Source organism: Rhinolophus ferrumequinum, chromosome 23, assembly GCF_004115265.2.
Source record: "Rhinolophus ferrumequinum isolate MPI-CBG mRhiFer1 chromosome 23, mRhiFer1_v1.p, whole genome shotgun sequence".
NCBI classification, from domain to species: domain Eukaryota; kingdom Metazoa; phylum Chordata; class Mammalia; order Chiroptera; family Rhinolophidae; genus Rhinolophus; species Rhinolophus ferrumequinum.
In genome coordinates, this window is record NC_046306.1 from 436,210 (window position 1) to 461,918 (window position 25,709).

General features: G+C 57.4%; 1 protein-coding gene across 2 annotated transcripts; it reads left to right on the forward strand.

Moving 5' to 3' along the window:
- Window positions 1–83: 83 nt before the first annotated feature.
- Window positions 84–22,175, forward strand: GMEB2 (glucocorticoid modulatory element binding protein 2). 2 transcript variants are annotated; one of them, XM_033094762.1, is made up of 10 exons: window positions 84–139; window positions 5,721–5,906; window positions 9,481–9,578; window positions 10,338–10,465; window positions 14,707–14,810; window positions 16,722–16,879; window positions 18,733–18,804; window positions 19,079–19,216; window positions 19,380–19,502; window positions 19,866–22,175. In XM_033094762.1, the coding sequence occupies exons 2-10, from the start codon at window positions 5,776–5,778 to the stop codon at window positions 20,486–20,488; spliced, it is 1,575 nt and encodes a 524-aa protein (XP_032950653.1). In that variant the 5' UTR covers window positions 84–139; window positions 5,721–5,775; the 3' UTR covers window positions 20,489–22,175. The 2 variants fall into 2 exon arrangements, with proteins under 2 accessions (XP_032950653.1, XP_032950654.1); XM_033094763.1 differs by lacking the exon at window positions 84–139 and having other exon boundaries at window positions 3,644–5,906.
- Window positions 22,176–25,709: the final 3,534 nt, after the last annotated feature.

Consider the following 25,709-nt stretch of genomic DNA (forward strand, 5'->3'; position numbering starts at 1 on the left):
CGGGCCTCCGCCGCCGCCGCCGCCGCCGCCGCCGAATCCCCAACAAGGAGCGGAGCCCGCGGTCGCCGCCGACGCCCCCGCCGCCCGCCCCGCCGCCCACCCGCCCGCCGGCGCCCGCGCAGGCCCGGCCGCGGCCCAGGTAAGCGCCCGCCGCCCCCCGCGGCGAGGCCTCTCGCTCCGCCGCGCGCCGCCGTCCAGTCAGGGGTCCCTGCGGAGCGTCAGGACGTTACGGCGGGGGGAGGGGAGCGGGGGAGGGGCGGCGGCGCGCGGCGGGCGTCACGGGCGTCACGGGCCCGCGTCAGGCGGCGTCGGCGGCGGCGCCCGCCTCCATCTTGCCGGAAGGCGGCGGGCGGGGGCTGGGGGTGTCCCCGCGTGTGGGCTCGGGCCTCCTGGGGTTGGGGCTGGTCCGCGCCGGGCCCGGCCCGTTGGGAACCATGTCCGCGCGGGCCTGGGGGGCGGGGGGAGCCGTGACCACGGGGCCCCGTGGTGGGCGCAGCCCGGGTGGGAGCCGTCTGCATGGGGACCCGGTGGTGGGGACCGTAGTGCGGGTTCTGGTGGGGGTGCATCCCTGCGGGCCCTTTGCTGGTGACCTGTTACACCCTTGGCTAACTTTATACTCCGTTCAGTTGATTGACTTTTCCACGGAACCAAGTTCTGTTTCTTTGCTGACACGCCGGGTTGCCGTTGCATCAGCCGTTCTTGTCTGACATACAGGGAGCTGTAGGAAATTGAAACGCAGGACTTCAGTTCGGGGATGAGCGAACACCTGGAGCCCATTACCGTAGTCTGAGCAGTCACGGTGTCCGTCGCCTGCAGATTTCTCCCCACCCCGTATTATTTTGTGAAACAAACACTTAGCAGGATCAGTACAGGACACTGCTGTACGGTGTGTCTCTAGGACGGACGCATCTCACAACCGCAAGTTGTGTGACTGATACCACACCCCCCCACCCCCACCCCCACCCCCACCCCACCGCCACCGCCACCGCCGGGCCGTCTGCTGCCCTGAGTTTCAGTATTAGATTCCTCAGAGATGTGCTGTCCTGGGCTTGTCCTGTGTCTGGCAAGCTTCAGCGTGGTGTCCTCTCGGTTCATCCTTGGTGTCACACATGCCAGAACTTCCCTTTTCAAAGCTAAAGTGCTTTGTGTGTATGCACCACATTGTGACCCATCGATGGACGCTTGCATTCTTCCATATGTTGGCATGGTGAAGAGGGTCACATTGAGCGTGGGTGCAGATGACTCTCACCCTGCTGTCCTTTGCTCTCAATGAACACCCAGACGTGGGGCTGGGTCACATGGTGGTTCTGTCTTAGTCTTTTGAGGACGCCATACTGTTTTCCACAGTGGCAGGCAGCATCAGTTGACAATGCCACCAACAGTACAGAAACTGTGTCAGTCTTATTAATGATAAAATCAAGTGGATTAAATAAACCCCAACAAGATAGATTAAGCAGACTGCTGGTTCAGAAATTATTTCTTCATAGGAAGTATCTTAAAAATTGTGGGAAGACACACTGGATGGGGGAGGAATTTGTATACATATATTTGTGTATATGCATATGTATACAAGTTCTGTGAATTTAGGACATTTATAAAACTACATTCAAACCTGGGCCTTAAAATAACAAGGCATTTCAGGCCTGAACTGGGAGGAAGAAGGCTGCTCAAGTGTCTTTAGAGACACCAGACAAATTCCTGGCTGAGTTAGACACGGAGGGTGTAGTTGAGACCAGAGAGCTGGTGCATTTGTTCCCCCCACCACACAGGGACACAGAAGGCAGGACTAGAGGCACCTCCTCCAGGGATGGATCGCCTCTTCTGACATTTTTCAAGAGAAACTGGAAATCTGAAATTTTTTCATGTGAACCTTGTAAACTTTGAAAAAGTTGGCAACTAAAGAAAACTGTTGAAACACTGTGAGGATCAAAGAAATCACACTTTTGGGACACTGGTGTGTGACTTCTGCTGTGTTTCTAGTGGTATTTTTATGAAAGTGTTAAAGTAAGAATGTCCAAACCTGTCGAGAATTTTTAGAATTATTTGAGCCAAACAGGATACACCTGGAAGCAAGATCTCATCAAACTGAGAAAAATGTTTCCCGGAAATGACAGTTTTGCAGCTTCTTTTATGCATTTGGAATTAAGGAGGGAAGGTGAGGAAGATGACATGGGGGTGGGAGAAAGCAAGGCGGGGATGGGATTGCAGAGTTCAGATTAGTGCTTCAGAAGGAGGATCTGACGGGCATTTCAAAGGCGTGGGAACTAGATGCACAGAGACAGCGGACAGGGCTGCTTATGGCAAAGGTGCGGCTTTAACAACGCAAGTCCTAGGCTGGTGACCACCCACCGTGACCCGGCAGCAGCCAGGGATGTGTGACCAGCTCCCCTGTGAGGTTACTTTCCTAAAACCACTTTTTCGTCCACAGGAAAATACTATGATCTTGCAGAAGACATAGAAAGCCTGATCTGAATCTGAGGAACTGACCGCGCACTAACAAACACCGCTCTCCACAGGGAGACCAGGGAACACGCGGTCTTTCCTTCACTTGTCCTTGCTTTTTCGTTGAGAAGGCGTGTTTTCTTGGCAGTAGTTAACCACCATCCCCCCCTTCAAATCACCTACATTCCTAGATTCCTTGCATTTCTGGGTCAAGGGTAAATGATGAGAGTGCCGTCATTTTCGATGGGTGGCCAGGGACTTCAGAGCTCTTTCTGTTCTCCGGTTTGTCTTGCCTGTGACCATTTCCTGGGGTTGTCAGGGGACCCATTCCTAGTTAAAGAGGGGAGCCCACAGGTCCTGCTGAGTCTCAAGACCAAAAAAGTAAGGTGGGCCCGAGGACCTTTTGTTCTCCTCCTCCAGTAGACGGTCACAAAATTGTTTGTTAGGTAAAGTACCGTGTTTCCCCGAAAATAAGCCCTAGCCGGACAATCAGCGCTAATGCGTCTTTTGGAGCAAAAATTAATATAAGACCGGGTCTTATACTATAGCAAAATAAGACCAGGTCTTATATTAATTTTTGCTCCAAAAGACGCATTAGCGCTGATTGTCAGTCTAGGTCTTATTTTTAGGGAAACACGGTAGGTGGAGTGTGAGCAGCAAAAACCTGAACCCTGGAGGCCAAGCTTTGCGAGTAGTGTCGAATGTGGGCTAGTTAATTGTGGCGGGAAGGCTCATTAGTGTGAAGGAGCTCAGAAGAGGGTGGGGGTCCCTCCTGAAGAGCTTCCCTCCAGCTGAGTGCAGTCGGCTCCCACGGCTGGGCGGGCGGGTCCCCACGTGTGCCAGTCCAGGTGGTCCACTGGCTGGACAGCTCATTGTTTGCCTCAGTGCTAGGCAAGTGATGTCATTCGCACATTAAGAACTATGGTAAAAATAAAGTTCTGAAAATGTTTCTGTTTTAGCAAATTTTTATATTCTCTACTTTGTGACCTGTATCTAGTCCTACTAAGTCAATTCTGTTCTAAAAGCATTAAAAAGTTGTTTTTTATTGTGGCAAAATAGACAGCACAGAATTTACCTTTTCTTTTTTTTTTAACTTTCATTTGTTTCAGTGTGTTTTCCCAGGACCCATCAGCTCCAAGTCAAGCAGTTGTTTCAATCTAGTTATGGAGAGCGCAGCTCACAGCGGCCCACGCGGGGATCAAACAGGCAACCTTGTTGTTAAGAGCATCGCGCTCTGACCAATGGAGCTAACCGGCCGCCCCAGAATTTACCCTCTTAACCATTTCTAAGTGTGCGTTCAGCACGTTCACACTTTTGTGCAGCCATCACCAGCATCATCCTCAGAACTTCTTCATCTTCCCAGACTGCCACGCTGTCCCCATTAAACACTGACTCCCTCCCCCGCCCTCATTGTTATCCATTCATCGGCTGACGGCCTGTGGCTTGTTCCCTCCTTTTGTCTGTTGTGAATATGCTGCTACAAAATTGGTGTCTGAGTATCTGTGTTAGTCAGTCCCTGCTTTCACTTCTTTGGGCCGCATGTATCTAGAAGTGGAACTGCTGGGGCATGTGGCGGTTCAGTGCTGAACTTTCTGAGGAGCCCAGACTGTTCCACGCAGCCGCACTGTTTTGTCTTCCAGCCATGCACAGGGTTCCAGTTTCCCCACATCCTTGACGGCACTGATTTTCTGATTTCTATCTGACTAATCTGATTTCTATCTGATTTATAATAACCCTCCTGCTGGGTGTGAGGTGACATCTCACTGTGGTTTTGACGGCGTTTCCCTGATGACCAGTGATGCTGAGCTCCTTTTTGTGGGCTCGTTGGCTGCTTGTGTATTTTCGTTGGAGAAATGTCTATTCTAAGTCCCGCACCCCTGTTTTAAATTGGTTTTGTGGTGGTTGTACTTCTTTTCATATTCTGGACGTTACTCCCTTATCAGATTTGCTTTGCAAATATCTTTCCCCTACTTAGGTTCCCATTTCACTCTCCTAAGAGGGTCCTTTAATGCATAACAGTCTGTAATTCTCATGGAGTTTAGTTCATCTTATTTTTTTGTTGTTGCCTGGTTTTCTGTGTGATAGCAAAGAAACTACTGGCAAATCCAGTGTCATGAAGATTTTCCCGTGTTTTCTTCTGAGTGTTTTATAGTATTAGCTCTGATGTTTAGGTTTTTGACTCATTTTGTGTTGATTTTTGTATATGGAGTGAAGTAGGGGCCCAGCTTTATTGTTTTGCCTGTGGATGTCCAGTTTCCCAGCACCGTTTGTTGACAAGACTGTTCCCATTCCTCATCAAATGGTCTTGGTGCCCTTATCGGAAGACCAATTGGTCTCTACGTGAGGGCGCAGTAGCATTTTGTGTGTGTGTGCCAATTTAGTTTTTAAAAAAGATTCTCAAAAGGTAAACTAAAGCTTATTTTTTGGTGTGCAGTCCTGTGGGTCTAGCCCATGTACCCCTTCGTGTAGCCACCCCCACCGTCAGATCCCGCGACAGACAGGTCGGCCCCAGCCTCCCGTGCTGTCCTTTCATGCACACGCGTGCCCTCCTCCCCAGTCCCTGGCAGCCCTGATTTTCTCCTTCACCACGTGTAAATGGACCCGCAGTGCAGCACCCACTCAGCAGAGTTTTTGGAGGTTCCTCCAGGTTTGCATTTTCATCTCCGAGTCTGTCCTATTGTATGGATGGACCACAGTTTGTCCACTTATCCCCTGGTGGTCATTTGGATGGTTTCCAGTTGCTGACAGGCAAAAAGCTGCCATAAAAATGTATGTGCAGGTTTTTGAGTAAACGTGTTTTCATTTCTCTCGGGCAAATATTTAGGAGTGGAATGGTTGGGTCCCATGGTAAGAGTCTATTTAACTTGATAGGGAACTTCCAGACATTTTTCCAGGGTGGTGGTGTGGATTTCCCTCCGTTTCCCCAAACCAGAGACAGGGCTTGTCTGTGCACAGTTGTGGGACGCAGGCAGCTTCCGAGTTCCAGCCAGGGGACACAGGGACAGGTGACAATGGGAGGCTCACCACAGGGTCTGCTGCGCTTCTGCCTCCTTCCCGTCCCTGCTGTCCGTGCACCCTGCTCGGGGCTCTTAGCTCTCTTAGCAGACAAGACGGGTAAGTCGTGCTCGCTGCGTCCTCACCAGAACCAGCAGTCCGGGAATAGCCCTTCTCTTGTCATTTCGGTCAAAAATGCTGGGACTGAAGGAGGGATACTTGAAGACACGCGTGCTGCGAGCTCTTATGGGGACCATCTGTGACCTGTGCCTTGTTTCCTCTAGGACTACAGACCCTGGGGAGTGACACTTAGTCCCGGGCGTCCTCCATAGCGGAGCCATGGCGACCCCGGATGTGAGTGTCCACATGGAGGAGGTGGTCGTGGTGACGACACCTGACACCGCAGTGGATGGCAGCGGCGTGGAGGAGGTGAAGACGGTGCTGGTGACGACCAACCTGGCGGCTCACGGGTGAGGATAGGGCCTCAGCTCTCCAGCCGGTGGGCTCGGCGGGCGTCGGGCCTGGCCTGGGCGTCAGCAGTTTCCCTCAGTCACTTCTCAGCTGAACTCAGGGTTCGATGAGAGTGGAGAGTGTGCAGGATAAGTGGGGGCATCCCGTCAGCCGGGACGGATGATGCTTCATCTTCGGCCCCGTCCCTGCGTCGCTGTGGCCACATAGTTCTCGTTTCTGGAAGTACCTGGTCATTTCTGTCCTGAGAAGTTGGCAGCAGGGACCGTGGGACGAGATGGCAGCGGGGAGACTTTTGCTAAATGGAGTTGAACAGCATGGTCCCTGACACTCGTGCTGACTGCTTCCTTTCCTCTCGCAATGGACGGCGTGTATCTTAGTCGGCAAAGTGGGCGGAGACGAGCTGTTGCTTTGTCCTTGCTGTCCCCATACACGGGCCAGTCCTCGTGGTGGCAGAATGGCACCACCTGTGGCCTCTGCCCTCCCGGGAAAGGCTGCCCGGGGGTTGGGCTGCCGCAGGCCTCCCTGTCCTGTCGGCGTGCTCGCTCTGTTCAGACTGACCTTGGCACGGCTCTGCCACAGGCAGAGCTCGGCCTCTTTGCCCTGCTGCTGTGTGGTGGCCCAGCCTGGGGGCTTGTCCTCACTGCCACGCCCTGCTCTGCCCTCCAGCGGGAAGAGTGCTGGACACTGGCTCTTTGGTTCCGTCACCTGCCTCACCGGCACACGTGACCGAGCCGTGCAGATGCAGGGCCTCTGATTGTCTTTTTTCCACCAAATCCCCATCCTGGCCCCTGTGTGCGTGTGGCTCCCACCCACATGCTCTGCAGTGACCTCCCACACCCCACCAGGAGGCCTGCGACCAGTGAGTGTGGCGAAGTGCCTCGTTTATGAAAGCCGTAGGACTGCCTTCTGCCCACAGCTGTGCCATGGCAACGGGCACGCCTGGCCTAGCCGAGGCTGGCAAGAAAGTAGCATTTTGCAGAAGCCAGCAGTTCCCACAGTGTCCGCTCGCTCCTGGTTGTGACAGGCACGCTGGGGAACCTCTCCCCTCCTGAAGCTCTCCTGGACGGCCCTCCATCTTGGTGGGAGCCCGGCGGCCCATGTGTCCCCTCTTGTTTGCCCGTGGCCTGTGGCAGGAGTCATGGCTCTGCTTGCTCAGTGCTGGGCTCTCTTGGGTCCTGCTTCCGTGTCTCCACTCCTGACTCACTTCCTCTGAGGGCTTGTCCGGTTCTTGTGTGGAAGGAGCACATGCTCCTATCCTGCCCCCATCTCTGCCTTCCAGGGTTCTGGCTTCACAGGGCAGTTCCCCTTCTGAGTCCGCACCCTGGTCAGTGTGACTTTCCCAGAGCTGTTCTTCCTGTAGGAGGCACTGGTAGCCAGCCCCCAAAGCCCCAAGTTTGTGTTTCTGGTCAGTGCTCTTTACTGACCTGGTCAGATGGGAGAGCAGCCCTGAGGATGTGGACGGGGTGGTGTGCCAGAATGTGGGTTCTCCCTGACCCCCACGTGGAGTGTGCTGCTCTCGGGGCAGCTCTGAGCTGTGCTAGCCCAGGCCTGCAGGGAACAGGTGGGGTCCGGTGTGCAGGCAGCTGCTTGGGACAGACGCCTGTGAGGGATAAAAGGAGGGTATGGGCTGGGGTGTAGGTGTGGTCCTGGGGGACAGGAGGGGCGGTGGGAAGAGCCCCAGACCCAGCGCCCCAGAGGTCCTTCCCTGTAGGGGTCCCCACAGCCTGCCTCCTGAGCCTCCCTGCATTTGCTGCTCCTCTTTTGGCCGCGTTGACCCGCCCCCAGAGGCTCCAGGGGTGCCGGCAGACCCCGGGTGTCTTTGCCGGCACTCAGCGCTCCGCTTCCAGGGCGGCCTCTCCTGGAGTCTCACACTCCCTGCTGCTGTATAGATGCCAGCCCTCGTCCGTCCTCCCCTTCCCCGGGTCCCCGTACATCCTAGGCTTCGCCATGACCACATGTCTGGGCTCAGCCCTGGGCTCACTGAGCTGCAGGCCTACTGTGACAAACACCTGCCAAGTGGTACCCGGTGATGGCGTCTCTGTGGAGCGGACTGGCTGGCCGCCCATATGAAGTGCGGTCTGCACAGCAGGGCCCTCAGAACTTTGGTCTGTGTACGGAAGTTCAGAGGCTGTAAACCAGTTCAGTGGTGCAGGCAGTCAGGAGGGTGGCTACTCCTGGGGACAGTGACTGAAGGGACGGCCATGCTGCCCCTGGAGTCTAAGCCTTCTGTGGGCTGGTTATACCTCAAAGTCTCCTGGTCAGACGGCAGCTGGGCATCCCATTCTCACCCCAAGTTCATCGTGCCCCCAGCCCAGAGCCCACCATGCCCAGGGGTGCCTGTCCCCTTGGCTCTGGGTCCTCTGTGCTGCTGGGGGTCCCAGTGGGCACCCTCTCACCGCTTTCTCAGCCGTCTCCTGCCCCTGCGCCCCCCCCTCCACCCCACCGCCCAGTGGCCTGTCTGACACACAGCCCAACCACCACGCTCCTGCCCCTGCTCTAACATGGGGCCCTCCCACCCTTCTCCCCCGCCGCCCCTCTGCCCCTGCTCACATCCGCCTGCCCTCCGTGCTGGCTCCTGGCTCGGCATTGCCTGGCTCAGCGTCCCCCAGAACAGGAGGTGGCCTAAGTCCCTGCTCCTCCCAGTTGGAACTGGACTGTCTCCGCACCCGCCCAGTCCCTGAGAGTGGCTGCCCCCAGGGGCTCGGGTGTCTGCTGAGGTTGGGGGCTGATGCTGTGGGCCGTTCGTGATGTGAGCTCACCTGCGGCCTGCACCCAGGGCCTGCCTGCATCTGTCCTCACAGCATCGCCCACAGATGCAGGTGCAGGTGGCCCCGCGGCAGCCTTACTTGCGTGTCCCGCTGGTCTCTGGGCTGTGCTCACGTGGGTCTTCCTGTGGGGGCTCTTCACGTCGCCGCAGGAACCCAGCCATGCTTCTGTGAACACTCCTCCCAGCTCTCTCTTTTTAAAAAGAATTGGTGGTGGGGTTTTTTCCCCACACACAGAAGCTTTTATATTTTTGAGACAAATTTATCATCTGTTTTGTTTCTGGGTTTTGTATTGTATAAGAAAACCTTTCACCACTTTGAAACGGTTCGGAAAATTGTAACACCTTTCTGTTCTCTCCTTTCATATTTATATTTGATTTGTCTAATTTATTTTGGTGTAAGATGAGGTTAGGCCATGGGTGATTTTTTTTTTCCTTCTTTCTAAAATTTTATATTTTTTGGTATTTTCTGTAACCCTATGAAATCATTATAATAGAAATAAAATGCTTTATTAGGGAAGGAAATGGAGGTCAGAATTCCCATGGAGGTGCCGGTCGCCTCCACAGGTGTGTCCTGTAGGTTTCACGTGCCCTGGCGCTGCTGTGGGCACCTGAGACGCCGCCGTGAACAAAACAGGCCATTTGGGAAAATACCTGCTGGGGGCAGTGACTGTCCGTGCCAGGTCCCGTGACCGGCACAGCCCCTGGGCTTCTGGACTAAGTTAGGAAGTGCGACCGAAACGGCATGCAGCAGCACGAACACTGCCTGTCCTTGAGCATGTTGATGTCTGTCTCCCTTTCTCGTGCAGGGGCGACCTGGCCGAAGACAACATGGACACAGAGAATGCGGCCGCGGCCGCGGCAGCTGCTTTCACAGCGTCCTCACAGCTCAAGGAGGCCGTGTTAGGTAGGGAGCCCATAGGCAGCTGGGGGTGGGGGGCAGTTCCCCAGGGCCCACCCTCCAGTCCCAGCGGGGGGCCCTTGTCTGCAGACGCCCCAGTTCTGCAGCCCTGCTTATTACAACTCCCAGTGGCTGGCAGGGAAAATTCTCTGAACACCTAGGTAGCATTAAAAGCTTCCAAACTTCAGGCCATTGCTGATAAGTTTCTCCAGAATTATTCCAGGGAAGTTCCATCTCGTGTCCTGAACTGGTTTGTCAGCTGAACCCCCGTTTAATGTACCGTGTTTCCCCGAAAATAAGACTTAGCTGCACAGTCAGCTCTAATGTGTCTTTTGGAGCAAAAATTAATATAAGACCCAGTATTATATTATATTATATTATATTATATTATATTATATTATATTATATTATATATAAGACCGGGTCTTATGTGATATGGGATCCGGTATTCTATTATATTACACCCGGTCTTATAACAAAATAAGACTGGGTCTTATATTAATTTTTGCTGTAAAAGACGCATTAGAGTTGATTGTCTGGCTAGGTCTTATTTTCGGGGAAACATGGTAATTGTATTAATATTACTGTAGTTAAATTGATTGTGCATCTACTTGAAACTCTAACTTGTGGGACACACCCTGCCTACCTTGGTCGCATCTCAGCTCTTCCTGCACTGTAATTTCTGGTTTCTAGGTGGGAAGTGCTGTGGGGAGGTTGTCACTGATTCTGTTTTACCCCTTCCCTGTCACGGCACCTGGTGAGAAGTGAAGATGGCCGAAGAGGAGGAGAATCTAGAGGCTGAGATCGTGTACCCCATTACCTGTGGGGACAGCAGAGCCAACCTGATTTGGAGGAAGTTTGTGTGCCCTGGCATCAACGTGAAGTGTGTTCAGGTGGGTTCTGTGTGCCCGGCAGCTGTCACAGCACAACTGTGAGGCCCGAGAATGGGCTCCCTGCCCCAAGGGTGGGGCCTGTGGGCGGAGCCAGAGGCAGAGGGGTTGTGGGGGCAGTGCAGCCTCAGGGGCCTACAGGACTGTCGCTGTTACCAGAGCGACAAGGGAGAGGCAAGGAAAGCATCCGGCTCACACTCAGGGCTGCCGTGACTGCTGAGCTGGGGAGCTGGCTTTCCCTGGCAGGGCGGTGAAACCTGTGCTTTGGAAGGACCCATTTAGTCGAGTAGGGTGAACAGCATGGTAGCTGAGGTAGCCATCTGGTGCTGAAAGATCCTAGGTAGGGTGCCTCCTGAAGCTGGCAAAATAGGAAGAAATGCTCAGGCCCAGGGCCCAAGTAAAGGTGGGATTTAGAGGGATCGGGTACCAACTCTGTCTTCTGCCTACACAGTCTTAGCCTGACACTGGTTTTCTCAGCTTTGTGGGCCTGGGGATGAGGAGGTGAAGCCCAGGGCGTCCCAGGGTGTGTCGTTGGGGGCAGGATTGTCCCCTGTAATGCTGCTCCTTCCAAAGGGCTCTGCCTCTGTTAGGGTTAGCCACCAGTCCACACACCCCCAGCCCCACTCCACCCTGGGCGAGGAGAACTGCTCGCAGCTTAGCGCACAGTGGAAGACGGGCCCTCTGAAGGGTTCCTCCGTGGCCTGAACCTGAAGGGTAGATTAAGAGTTTAGTTGTAAGGGGTCCTGGCTGGCAGTTCCCGTGGGAATCTAACAGAAGCAAATGAAAGATGCTTTTCGGAGGAATTCATCTCTATCTCAGGTTTCAAGTAGTTTCCACAATGTTCCAAGAAAAGGAACACCTCACAGTAAAATAGAAACACTGAGCACACCAGGAAATGAAGCAGCTGAATGAGCGCATGGAAAGCAGACAGCAGGTCAGACCCACGGCACGTCAGGCATTGGGATTTTGAGACACAAAATATGAAATAATTGTGTTTATTTCAAGAGGTAGGAAAGAGGATCAAATATGAGTAAAGCATAAGCAGATGAGGAAAAACAAACTAGAATGAAATGCATGGTTACAATTAAACAGTTAGTGGATAGGTTTTACAGGATGTAGGCTGTAAAGCTGGAAAGAGAATTGGTGAACTGGAAGATGGAGGTAAAGAAGTTATCCAGAAGACAATCCACAGAAATAAAAAGGGGATGCAGAGGCATGAGAGAGCCTAATGCATCTGAGTTCTGGAGGAGAGAAGAGACTGGGTCTGAGAACTTTCATACTGGAAGATAGGCCATCGTTCAGGAGACAACAAATCCAGACTGAATGAGGTAAAAAACCAACTGCGTTTCAGAAAGCTCTGGGGCCTTCACTGGCTCCACCTGGGACAACTGAGCATCAAAACAACCAATGACCGTTTGGATTCTAACTCAAGGGAAATAAGCGTCTACAAGCCTGTCTTTACTGTAGTGCAGTTCACATCACTTACTTATGTCAAATAAACATGAGTAGTAACGCTCTCCTAGTAGAATGCGACTGACGGACATGGGCGAGAGGGAGCCAGAGACCGTGAGTGGGTGCAAGGCGGACATGGAACAGGAACCTGCCTCGTCTCAGCGCCCCCACTAACGGGCAGCAACCACGGACACAGGCGCTGTCCCGGCAAGCTGGCGCATGGGCATTGACCAGGTGTGACGTGTAGGCGTCAACATCAGGGCAGACCCGACCCCATGGTGGGTCTCCTGACGGCATGGGCAGGAATTCTGACTGTACTCGTGAGGAAACACCAGACAGACCCCAGCTGAGCCACCGTCTGCAACACCATTGACCTGTGTGCTGCAAAAATGCCGAGGTGAGGACGACAGGTGGCTGAGGAGCTCGTGGACCGGGGTGGGGGTGGGGGGCAGCTGGTGCAGCAGGGTCTAGGCTGGGTCCTGCGTCAGAGAGGGAGGTGGCTGCCGGCCATCCCTGGGACGCCGAAGTCTGAACGCTGCCCGTGGGCCAGGCAGTGTGCTGACGGCAGAGTGCAGTTACACAAGAGAACCTCGTCTGAGCCCGACGAGAGGTGTGGGTGTAAAACGCTGCGTGATGAGCCCGTGTTTCCAAGGCACAAGGATAGCTTCCTACGGCACATTTCTGGTCATGAAATATCACCAAACTTCTAAATGAAGACCCCAAACACTTCTAATGTTAAATGTGAAAATCCATGTAAGCTATACACACATTTAAGGAAGATGAATAAAAGTAAGTCAGATCCTTATTTTCCAACCCGATTTTCCAATCCAGGGTCGTGGGGGCTGGAGCAGAGCCTCTCCCAGCAGGTGGCTCACGGCGTAGACGGGACCCCCGCCCCCCACAAGAATTCCATGTCAGGGACACTCACACTCACATTCGCTCCGATGGGGACGAGGCAGACACATCATTCGCCTCACTGCACGTCTGGATGGGGGAGGAAACCCACGCAGACACTCCACATACACAGTGGCCCCGGCGGGAATTGATTTTTTTTCGTCAAATGATTCAAGGGCCCGCTGTGCTGAGGACAACGGGCCGATGCCTACACTTGACCCTGAACAGCCTGGGAGCGATCGCGTGCAGGCGCCTGGACGGGGAGCATTGGTGTGAGGGGCTGGGTGCAGACAGTTGAGCACTGGTGCTATTCTTGCTCCCGACCTGTGGGTTTAAAACAATCGCCAAATGAAAAGAAGGAAACAAAACAAGAGGGTACCATAGGTAGCATGTCGTGGAACAGAGCAGGAGATAAGACCCCAAAAATGGGGAGCAGACAGTTGCTCGGGCGCGAGGAACCCCCGGCAGCGAGGTTTTGCAGAGCTGGAGTGACTGTGCATGGTGACACCAGCTCCCAAAACGGGGCTGATATTTTCGGACACCCTGCGTTCGCCGCCAGCAGATCATCGCTGAAGGAGTGTGGAGCATTCGGGCGTAGGGGAGGTGATCCAGCAGGTTCAGGTGAAAGGAGGTGTGAAGAGTCAGGGAAGTGGGAATGTGGGCCAGGCACAGCGCTACCGACTGCAGTGTGGACAGCGCGTCTTAGGGACGTTCTGAAGGGACAGACGTGTGGCAGTGGGGTCGGCAAGGGTTGAGTGGGTCTGTGCAGCTCTGGACGCTGACCGCTTAGGTGGCCACAGCGTCCACCCTGAGCACAGTGCAGCTTCCTAACTGCCAGAGGAAAATTGGGAACGCGAAGAGTGACCGTCAGCCGATGAAGACGACAGCACCTGGGGAAGGTGGTCGAGGGGGAGACGGACCGGACAGGTATGGCCAGGGCGGGTCAGATGCAATGGCCAGCGACAGCCACACGTCTGAGGGGCAGAGGCTGGCCTGTATGGACTTCCTGCTGGTAGGTGGTGGCCAGGCCGTGACAGTGTCCCCGCCCAGCCGAGTGGGGGATCCATTGGCTTCCTGGGCTCAGTGAGAGAAGGGGCACATGCTCAGGAAATGAGGAAAGTTGCTTCCATCCACAGCAGTTCTCTGGCTGGTGGTATGTGCCACGGCTGACCCACAGCTGACACACGTCTGGTGGCGATAGAGCTGAGGTGCTCTGCTTGGCGGCTGGGGAGTCTGGGCCAGGCCGGGCCGGGTCAGCAGGGCCCCCCAAGAGGCCACCTTGGGGGTAGCCCTGGAGGCCACAGCTGGAGCCTGCCTTTCTGCCTCTGTGAGACCTGCTGACTCATCCATCCCACCCTGCTCGTTTTCTAAGTAAACACAGTTTTGTTTTGATTTTGGTTCCAATAATTGCTCATTTAACAAGATTGAATAGGATATTTTACATCCTCAGGCCATCTGAGCCCCGGCAGTGGGTGAAACCAGCAGGCCCAGACCTCTAAGTAGGGAGGACCTACTTAGTTCTAGACTGTGAAGTGGACATGTGTGCCCGTCAGGGCAAGAAGAGTGGGACGTGTGCTTCCTGCACTGTGTGGGGCCGTTAGGTGTGGGATGGGACAGGCGGAAGGGACCTTCACAGCTCGCCCTGTACACAGGGCCCTTTCCGAGGGTTGTGGTCCCCTCATCCCCCCGGCCCCCGGCCCACAGTTTATTCTTAGAGGGACAGCGCCAGGTGCTCAGCTCTCCATCCAGCCCCTGTCTGTGCAGGAGGCCACACCATTGGACCTAAGCTGCTCGTCCCCAGCCTCAGTCTGCGACACCGCAGGCGCCCGGCCTGGCCAGGCTCAGACGCAGCTTGGGCAGGAGGAGGCCCCGTCTGACGCCTGTGCTTCCCTCCGCAGTATGACCAGCACGTCATCAGCCCGAAGGAGTTTGTGCACCTGGCCGGCAAGTCCACCCTGAAGGACTGGAAGAGAGCCATCCGTATGAATGGCATCATGCTCAGGTGGGTGCTGGGCGGGCGGGCGCGCCTGTGGCCCGGGCAGCAGAGCTCCGTGCTCGTCCCTTTGCCTATGGGTCTCGCAGCTGAGGACAGCTGCATTGTGCCGGCTGCTCCGCCCGCACCCTGTGCAGTGTGACGCTGCCAGGCTTGCCGGAGCTTTGCTGTCTCATCTGGACTCTGGTTCTTACCTGGAGGCCCTTGTGACTTTCACAGTGACATGTTGGCAGTGCGTCAGTGTCTGCACAGGCCGCACCTCTCACGCAGCCTTCCCCACCGCTCTTTACTCGTGTCTCTTCTTACGAACGTGCACGTGCAGAGCCCCCAGGTCACCGGTGGCAGCGTCCCTCATCGCGTCCCAGGCCCGGGAGTGCGGGGGAAGAGCCCACTTCTCATTAGTCTGCGGTGCGATAGTCTGGCCAGTTGTTCGGACACTGTCCTTTCTGGCACAGCTGGTCTCCCTGCAAGGGTCCTATCCCCTCGCCGTCTCATGCCACTGAGCTCTGCGGGTCTCGGCCTGGCTCCGGCGCGTGCTGTGCTCTGGGGAAGGAGTCGCCCACCTCCCCCTTTGACACTAGCTGGGTCGTGTGGGACTGCACGGCTCTTGGCTGCTTCACATACACATCAGATCCAGGATCGAGAAGGCTCCAGGAGCACCCCGGGGGTGTGGCATGTCACAGCAACTGTGATACCTGTGAAGCAGGAAGCATGACGCCCCTTCCAAGAAGCCTGAGAAGACCAGGAATGCCGACGTGGTTTTCATGCTTCAGCGTTTCCTGCTTTGCGGGTAGCCATTCGCCCTTCCTGGTTTGGCAAGGGCAGCCCCATTGGTCCGTTCCTGCCCTTCTGCCTGTGCTCGTCCCCTGGCTGCACACGGCCATGCAGAGCCGCATTGACAGGGTGTGTGTGCTGCAGCTAAACGTGGTCGCTGGCTGAGGCAGGCACTGCTTTCTCCTGCCCTTTGCCCCGGGACATGCGGTCCTTGGCACACACTGCTGCCACGGGAGCACCTGTGGGCATCCCTGGGGGCCCTCACCACGGCCCTGTCCCTGTTTGCTCTCCTCGCGAACCACCATTGGGGCCTGATGGGCAGCCGCCAGAGCCCGAGACCCAGTGGCGCTGCCCACGTTTGCTCCGTAGCAGGCGGGGGTCCCTTGCCGCAGCGCTCACAGCTTGTCCCCAAGCGCACATTGAGCTGGCCCTGATTTCCTAGCTAGCGGCTGGGTGGCACAGCCGTGGGAGGCGATGGGCCATTTTGCTGGGAGAGCAGGCCAGGGAGCGCAGTGCGGCCCCTTGGAGCCTTTAGACCAGGGGTGTCCAAACTTTTTTCAACGGTTTTCACCATGGGCCATATGCGGTAAAATACCCAAACAGCCGGGCCACTCACTCGAGGTGAAGTACGTATTGCCTCACCTGGTTTATTTAAGTGAACTAAATATATTTTTGGAATTTGCTGCGGGCCAATAAAAAATGGATCGGGCCGCAGTTTGGACCCCTCTGCTTTAGACCCTTTCATGGTCGAGTTCACAGCACAAAGGCAGAGGCACAAGGCTTCTCCTGGTGGGCGTCTCCGCCATGCTCCTGGTCTGTGCCACCTTCAACAGCCGTGTCACCGTAGTTTGCCCCCTGGGGCCTTTTTGCTCCCTCAGGACCCCGGCCACTGTGGTCTTGCTTCCCCTGGTCAAGGCTGCGTGCTGCTGTCACGAATGTCCGCATGGCCGGCAGAGCTCAGTGCTGGGCGTGGAGAAGTCTGTGCGGGGGCCTCGGTCGCCCCTCCTGGGACCTGCCCCCAGGTCCGGCCTTCCTGTCCTCTGGGGACCTGAGGACATGCTAGTGGGGGCTGGGCGGGGCACCGTGGGGTGCAGTCGCGGCTGGGCTTTGGGCGCACGCGACACTCTGGTCTCCTTCCATGAACAGGAAGATCATGGACTCCGGGGAGCTGGACTTCTACCAGCACGACAAGGTGTGCTCCAACACCTGCCGCAGCACCAAGATCGACCTCTCGGGGGCCCGCGTGTCCCTGAGTAGCCCCACGGCCGCCGAGTACCTCCCGCTCACGCCCGCCACGGCTGACGGTATGTGCCACGCCAGCCCAGGGGACCCGCCTACTCTGCGGCTGGCCGCTGAGGGCACAGGAGGTAGACGTGCCCCGCGGCTTGGGCCAGCGGCCACCCCCTTCCACTCTGGGGAAGTCGGGCTGAACTGCTGTTTTCAGAGACAGGGAAGAGTCACGCGTTTTGTTTTGAAGCCACTTCTATTATAAAATCTTGTCATTCGGATGTAGAGGGGCATGTGAGGGGCACCAGAGGCACCGCCCAGTGCCCACCAGCTTTGCCCACACTGCGCCCTCGGCGGCACCTGCATCTCCCGCAGCACTTGGCTCTCGGCCGTGTGGCTGCCCCTTGAGTCTGTCGTGCTGGGGTCTGGTGCTAACTCGGAGCAGGACAGACTATGCCCCCGAGTCACTGTAGCTTTTTGAGTAGAGAAATTCTTAAAACTGAAGTCCGAGTGAAATGAGGTCCTAAGTTCCCCACTCGTATTACTTACTGATTTGGTACATTGCTGGTAACGTCACGTGCATTGTCTCCACACTGTCCCTGCACAGGGCAGTGTGGGTGTGCTGCTGTGTGGCCAGGGACTGTCCTTGCTGACCAGATGATGGCCAGTTGAGAGACCTTGCCCTGTACTTGGAGGGAGGGGAGGTGGCCGGGGGCAGCAGTCAGGTCCCGTCGTGTGCCCTGCCCTAGCGGTGGCGGGCTGCGTACGGACAGCTGGTCTGTGCAGCAGTCTTTCCTGGAAACTCCAGGAACACGCGGAGCTGGCAGTCGGCAGGGCTGGATTTGTCGGCTCTCCTTGTCCAGTGGGTGGGGTACTGGTCCTTCAGCTTCTTTCTGGACCAGAGTCCCAGGCTACGCTCTGGTCTGGCTCCTTGGATGGCCTGGGCAGTGCGGGGAGGGGCAGGGTCCCCACAAAGCACTGCCCGCCAGACACATCCACACGCACATCCCAATCCTGTTGGGCTGGCGGCTTTCATGAGGGTGGGGCCACCCCGGGTTCCTGGGTCCAGACCCTCAGCCTCACAGTGGGGTCAGCTGGGGTGGCTGGTCCCTGAGGAAGGACCAGGCTCTGAGCGCCCCAGTCAGTGCCCAGCGTGTCCAGCAAAGGCCACAGCAGGTTTAGCTCCGGGAACTCTGTCGTCCCTTCATAGTTTGGACTGGTCTGTCTGTCGCTTTACTTCACGTTACGCTGGTGGTGGTTTCTTCAGCCAGAGTTCCTTTGTGTAGCTAGTCAGAGATTTTGTGTCAGCCCAAACCACGGGACATTGTGCCCTCGGTTATTCTAAGAACGTAACAGCCCCGGCACGACCTCTGTCGGGTGTGGACAAGGTGACATATGCCTATGGTTAAAACACTTCCGCAGATGTTAGCCAGTCGCCAGCGTGTTGTGAAGCCAGGTCACTCTCAGATGACATTGTTCCCATGATTGTGCGCTATAGGCCCTAGAGACCGAGTGACAGCTTATGCGTCTCCTAAAGTCCCAGCTCTTCCAATTAGAAAACTAGAACTAGAGAGAAACTAAGATACACAGTGGTGTCGATGAAGTAGACGCAAGGGGCAGTGACCCAGCCAGTCAGAAGGGTGGCCCTGGGCACCCAGGTCCCTCCCACGCAGGGTGCCGTGTCCCAAGCTGTTGGAAATGGGTGGCAGGCTCAAGGAAGGTCACGTTAGCTCTTTGTCCTTTGTGCGTGTCTGGGATGAGGTGCCCGCGAGGAGACAGTTAAAAGAGTTTTAGGATGCGAGGAAGTGAATCGCGGCTGCACTGAGTGTGCTCGTGAGATTGGCGCCAGGGCAGACCCGGAGCTGGCGTTCGGGCGAGGCGCTGGGTGGGGCCCTGCTGCGAGGCTCACCCACCGTCGTCCCGGTTGCAGTGAATGGGTCTCCTGCGACCATCACCATAGAGACCTGCGAGGACCCCGGGGACTGGAGCACAGCCATCGGAGGTGCGGGGCCTTCCTGTGGGCTTCTCCTGGGTGGGGGTCTGGGGCGGGGGCCCTTGGGAGAGGCAGGCGGCCCACGGTGGGGTCCTTGTGGAGGGAGGGGCAGTGCTGCGAGGCTGCCTCCTGCCCGCTGACCCGAGGTCCCGCCTGGGCCAGCTCAGTGGTTGGGGGCGGGGGGGCGTGTCCTCCCGCAGGTCCTTGCTCCTCCTGTGGCTAGAAGCCTGTGGTGGGGTCCAGTGCGGGACTTCCGCTCTCTGAGCCTCTCCTTCCCTCCCAGACGACACATTTGCCTTTTGGCGAGGGCTCAAGGACGCTGGCCTGCTGGACGAGGTCATCCAGGAGTTTCACCAGGAGCTGGTGGAGACCATGAAGGGCCTGCAGCAGCGGGTCCAGGACCCTCCCCTACAGCTCCGAGGTACTGGGCACTGCCCTTGGAGCTGCCCTCCAGCTGGTGTGGGTGGGCGGCCAGCACCGCCCATCCAGGCCCTCTGTGCCACTTGAGCTGGGAGCAGAAGGGGCAGAGCTGTGCCGGTGGGCTGGGCCGTACTCACCGTGCCCATCGCCTGTGTCGCCTGCAGATGCCGTTTTGCTCAACAACATTGTACAGAACTTCGGCATGCTGGACCTGGTGAAGAAGGTGCTGGCTGGCCACAAGTGCCAGATGGACCGCTCGCGGGAGCAGTACGCCCGCGACCTGGCAGGTGCGTGCAGCCCATGTGTCTTGTCCCAGCCGTGCAGGATGGCTGCTTCTGGCGGGCGGGAGGGCACCTGGCGCTGTTGGCGGGCAGTGATGCGCCGACCGCCACTGCGCGAGGACAGTCACCTGTGCAGAGTGCCTGAGGCCCTGCGACGTGACTCCAGGAGAAAGCAGTGGAACCTGGAGAGGCCGCCTGTGTGTGCGTGGTGCGGGCTGCTTACTGCGCCCTGTGACCGACTTCCTCTGAGGGGCCCCGAGAGCGAGTGTCCGTGCACAGGGAGGCGGAGGGGAGTGGGAGACAGAGGCTTGTGGACACGGTCCCCAGTGGCCGGTCGTGCGGCCTGACGCCGTCTTTGCCCCCAAGCAGCCCTGGAGCAGCAGTGTGACGAGCACCGCCGCCGGGCCAAGGAGCTCAAGCACAAGTCACAGCACCTCAGCAACGTGCTCATGACGCTCACACCCGTGCCCCTGCCGCCCCCCATGAAACGGCCGCGACTCGCCAGGGCCACGTCCGGCCCGGCCGCCATCGCCCTCAGCCCGGGGCTGCCAGTCCCGCAGTTGACCAGCGTGCCACTCGGCAAAGTGGTGTCCACCCTGCCCACCCCCGTGCTGGGCAAGGGCTCCCCACAGGCTGCTCCCAGCTCGCCCGCCTCACCCCTGCTTGGGGGCTACACGGTGCTGGCCTCGTCGGGCAGCAGCTTCCCCAGCACGGTGGAGATCCACCCAGACGCGTCCAGCCTCACGGTCCTGAGCACGGCCGCCATGCAGGACGGCAGCACTGTGGTCAAGGTGGTGAGCCCACTGCAGCTGCTCACGCTGCCCGGCCTGGGCCCCACCCTGCAGAGCGTGGCCCAGGTGTCCCCGGGAGGCAGCACCGTCGTGACAGTGCCTACAGGGGCCGTGGAGAGCGCCGTGGCCACCCCAGGACCTGAGGAGCACTCGGCCACCATCGAGGTGGCCGCCATGGCAGAGGGCCATGGGCACAAGTAGCCGCTGGCGGAGGGAGCGGCCCCTCGCGGGCTCAGGACTGGCCGCCTCTCAGGCCGTGGCCCGTGGGACCACAGTGCCAGCGCCCGGCGGTCACATGGGGCTGCTGAACCAAAGAGAGGAACGCCAAACAGACCGAGAGGAGAGGGATAGAAGGTGACAGCAACCTGTGACGTCAGCTTTGAGTTCTGAGCCTCCTCCCCTTTTTTCTTGGGAAATATATTTTTCCACCTGTTGCTTACTGACACTGTTTACACGCTGGGCCCGGTCAGGAGCCAGGCGGGGGAGGGCGTGGACGCCTCGCCAGGGGCACATCACTAGCACATGTCTTGGGGACTGTCCCCAAGTGTGGAAAGCCATGGATCCTATGGATTTGGTTTCTTCCCGCAGTTTTCTGTAGGTTTAAGGCGGCTGGCACTCTGCTCTCCGTCCCCGGAACAGGTTAGCACGTGGGGCCTGGGGTCACCCACCTGAGCAGAGGGGCCGAGGGCCCCAGCAGCACGCAGTCCCCACTGGCCCTGCCCGCCTGGCGGTGCTCGGCGCTCAGGGGCCATTGCACACGCACCGCCGGGCTTCCAGTCAGTGGTTTAGAAGGCTTCTAGGAAGAGTCAGACTTCTAGCATTTTCAACCCAAACAATGCTGAGTGCCTAGGCTTCCGGAATCTGCTCTGGGTTCCAGAGTGTTTTGTACAAAATGGCTGTTGGGACAGCCTCCTGGGGAGTCCGATGGCGGGTGTGGCTCTGCGATGGCGTCTGTCCTGGGGGAGGGGGTGCTCGTTATTGCCCCGTGCCCAGCCTGCTGGTGGGGCCGCCATGACGGCCTCAGCCCCTGGGACCCCCGGAGGGGGAGCTGCACCCAGTGCTTCAGGCCCAGTGCCGGTCAGGGTGGGGACCGGACACTCGCTGAGGGGCTGTCCGTGGGCCATCCATAGTCGGACTTATGAGGACCAGGCAGGTGGCCAGCTGCAGGTCACCCTGGCAGCCCTGGGGTCCCCACCGTCGGGGAGGGCCCTCGCCCTTTGAAGGGAACTGGGCTCCGTCCGTCCTTCTGTCCATCAAGTGCCCAGAGCCCCCCTCAGCGGGCCTTGCCCCCACGTCAAGCTACTGAGGTGTTATCTTTGTTTTCTTTCTGTCACGTTTACGTTGGGTGTTGTCACAGCTTCCTGGGTTCAGTGTGCTGTTTACTTCTTGTTCAAACGCATCTTGACTGAGTTGGAGTCCTGTCAGGTGTGGCCACCCAGCCTGTCCCCAGGCCACACCAGCTCGACCACAGAAGACTGTGGCTTGCCCTTAGAACCCTTGGCTCAGTCAGCATGCCCTCAGGCCACGGGCCATTGAGAGAAGTGTCATTTCAGAGCCATACAGACAAGCGTGAGCAGCTCCAGAACTGACCCCCAGCCGTGCACAGCACTTTGTTAGCGCGTTAGGAAGCGGGGCTGGGAGGCTGCTCGCTCTGGGACATCTGTGCTGGCAGTGCCCCAGACCCCAGGTGAGGGAGGGTCTGCCATCTGGCCCCTCGTCGCCTGCAGTCCCTGCAGTGGGGGTTTCTGGGAAGGCAGGTCCCAGGTGGTTTTTCTCATTGGTGCTCAGAGGCAGCATGGGGGCAGGCATCTGAGTCCTACTTTGTATGTTGTTTTGCAAGTACCTGTTTGGTGCTTGGATTTAAAATAAAAATGTTTTTCATAATTCACGTCCGTCTCATGGTGAAGACTGCTCAGGAGCTCCCGCCACACCTCCTCTGGAGGGAGTGCGGTCTGGGGGCCACGGCCCTTCCACTGTCCCGAGTGACACCAGGTGCCTTGCTGTGGCCCCGGTGTATGCTTGTGTATTCACACACTTCCAAGGTGGACAGACGTAACTGGTGATGTGGCAGCACTGAGCGGGCCCTGCCGAAGTCTCTGGGTCCCTGGGTCCCGCGTGTGAGGGGTTCCTGACCCACGTGTGGCCGGCCCGATGACCCCCTCCCACAGTGCGGACATGGAGCCACTTGTCAGGAGGGTGGCAGAGCCGCCTGCGAGCCAGCTCCCTGCATGTCGGCCTGGTGCCTGCCCTCTCTGTTGTGCTCTCCTCCCCCAGTTGGGAGCTCCACTGGTACCCAGAGTCGGGGTCTCGCTGCCTCCAGGGTCACCACCCTCCAGCCTGGAGGACTACAGGCAGAGGTGTCCGCCATGGGTGGGGCAGACGCTAGCTTCAGGCAGGCAGCTGGGGGCCTGTGGGGAAGAGGGCAGGCAAGTGCGGGTTCCAGGGAAGCGGGGCGTCCCGTGGGGGTGGGAGCAAGAAGTCTGCTCTTTTCTGCTGGGCCTGAGTCAGACGTGGGACATGACAGGGAGCCCCTGTTGCCTGTAGCTCCTTGACCTTTGAGGCCAGTGGCTGCAGAGGCTGTGGGTCCGGCTGTGTCTGGCCTCTCGCCCTCCACACCACCATATCCCTGTGAAAGACACTCTGAAGGCCACCCTGGCTCAGGAGGAGAGCCCCCCAGCCACGTGCGGACCCCTCGCTGTGTTAGCGGCGGAGACATGTGGGGAGGCCCGGCAGCCTGGTGGGCAGCTGGTGCTGGCGTCTGCCCCGGGCGTCCACTCGGCGGGTGTGGTAAAGTGCTGCCTCCTGAGGAGGTCACAGGCTCCCGCCAGTGGGTTTCCGCCCTGGGGCCCATGAACCAGCCGCCAAGAAGTGTCGGGAGTGGAGGGTGTCGTGTGCATGCTGAGCACCACTGCCCTCTCTGGGCACAGGCGGCTGGTTCATGGGCCCCCGACAGTGACGGAGGGGACCGTGCCTTAGAGGTAGGGTCTCAGGAGGCTGGCCTGAGCAGCGGGGTGGGCGTGGTGCCCCCAAGGGGTCCGAGTGCCCATGGATGCCCTGGAGGAGGTGGGACCGCACAGGAGGGCTGTGGGGCATGCTGGTGGGCTCCTTATTGACTGCAATGGAAGACGTGCTGGAGAAGCAGCCCACAGCACAGACGGGGGGCTTCCAGGAGGGACCCCTTGCCCCCAGCACCTGGACCAAGGGGGACAGGGACCCTGGCTCAAAGCTCACGTTTCCTCCTCCAGAGTTCCAGCCTGACGGGTGGCCTCCAGGGTTCGGTGTGTGGGATGCACGCCAACAGGCTTGGGCTGGACAGCTGCTGGCAGAAGGATCCAGAAGAGCTCAGGGAAGGGAGGCCATGGGAGCTTGAAGGCAGAGTTTGTGGGCTGCCCAGTGTGGACACACCTCTTGTCCCAGCCCCGATCAGGCAGCCCCTCCCGACTCAATTTTTATCCTCCAGCAATTTGCAGAAACCCCTCAGAACGCGGTTCTTTGCTGATTGGAAGTGTGTTGAGGAGGGTGGAAGGGCACCGGTGCAGCCTTTTAGCACAGCCAGCAGGGGACGGAGGACCCATCCTCTGGGCACCAGCCTGCACTACATGTCAGGTGTAGCTGGCGGGGGCTTGGGGCTTAGGAAGAGCAGCTTGTGTGCAGCAGGTGCTCACCAAATGAGTGCCCTGATGCCAAGTGTCCTCGCCAGGGAGCAGGGAGCCCGCACCCTGGCTTCCCCTCCACATGTCCCCCAGCCTCTGCCCTCTGCCATGGGGTCTGGTCTCCCGAATGTCCCCAGGCGCGCCCTGTGGCTACGCCTGCCTCCCTCGACTTCCTGTCTCAGGAGGAGCACCACCACCCACCCTGCCCTCACCCCTCCAGAGAGCTCCCCTGCCTCCACTCTGTGACATTCTGCCAGGTGGCACAGTGTCCTCAGGATGGCTAAGGCCAATCACTAACCGGTCTCCTGCTTGCACACCCCTCAGCTACAGTCTGATCCGACGCCTGAACCCCCAGGCCCTCCCGCAGCCTTTGCCACCTCCACCAGGACTGGGGCCTGGACCCTTGACTCCCTCCAGAAGTCATGCAAGCTGTCATTCCTGTGCCCTGGAACCTCAGCAGTTCCGGTAAGTGGCCACATGTGCCTGAAAACAAGTGTGTTTTCTCTTGGCCAAGTGTGTGTCTACATTTGTCTTCTGGATCAAGCTTATGAACTCGCTGGGAGTTTCTATAGTTATTCTTTGGTTGGCTTGACTTGTGGGTTTCTGAGAGGTGAGAGACAGTCTCCTCCTTTTGGAGCAGTTTTAGATTCACAGCAAAAGTGAGCAGAAGGTACAGAGATTCCCCTGTACCCTTTACCCCCTGTGCACAGCCCCACCACTGTCTGCCTCCATACCACATGGTGCATTTATTACAATAGATGGACCTACGTTGACACATTGTCACCCAGAGTCCACAGGTGACATTAGGGTCCCTCTTGCTATTGGAGATTCTGTGGGTTTGGACACGTGTGATGTCATGTACCCACTATTACAGTGTCACACACAGTAGTTCACTGCCCTGAAAGTGCCCTGTGCTCCCCTGTCCATCCCTCGCCCCCCGACACCCCCTTCTCCTGGAACCCACTCATCTTTCGCTGTCTCCTTGGTTTTGTCTTTTCCAGAAGGTCGTGTAGTTGGAATCACACAGGGTGCAGCCTTTTTAGATTGGCTTCTCTCGCTTAGTCACGTGCATTTAAGGTTCCTCCATGTCTTTTCATGGCCCGGCGGCTCATTTCTTGTTAGTGCTGAGTAACATTCCACTGTCTGGATGGACAGTTCGTTTATCCATCACCCACTGGAGGACATCCCGGTGGCTTCCAACTTCTGGCGATTGTGCATAGAGCTGCTGTCAACGTCCGTGTGCAGGTTTCGTGCGGACAAGCTTCCAGCTCCTTTGGGTAAATACCAAGGAGCGTGATTGCTGGATCCTAGGAGTATATTTAGCTCTGTAAGAAACCGCCAAACTGTCCTTCAAAGCGGCTGCACCGTTTGCTTTCCCCACAGTGACTGAGGGTTCCCGTGGCTCCACGTCCCCGCCGCTGTGTGGTGTCGGTGCTCTGGGTCATGGCCATCCTGACAGGGGTGCAGGGCTGTCTCGTTGCCTTAATTTGTGTTTCCCTGATGACGAGATGGGGAGCATCCTCTGTGCTTATTTGCCATCTGTGTATCTTCTTGGGCGAGGTGTGCTCAGGTCTTTGGCCCACTTTTTAAATCAGGGTTTTCATCTTCTTCTTATCGAGTATTAAGAGTTCTTTGTATGTTGGAAAACAGTCCTGAATCAGATGTGTCTTTTGCAAATATCTCTCCCATCTGTGGCTTGTCTTCTCATTCTCTCGATATTTGTCTTTCGTAGAACAAGTTTTTAATTTTAATTAAGTTCAGCGCATCCA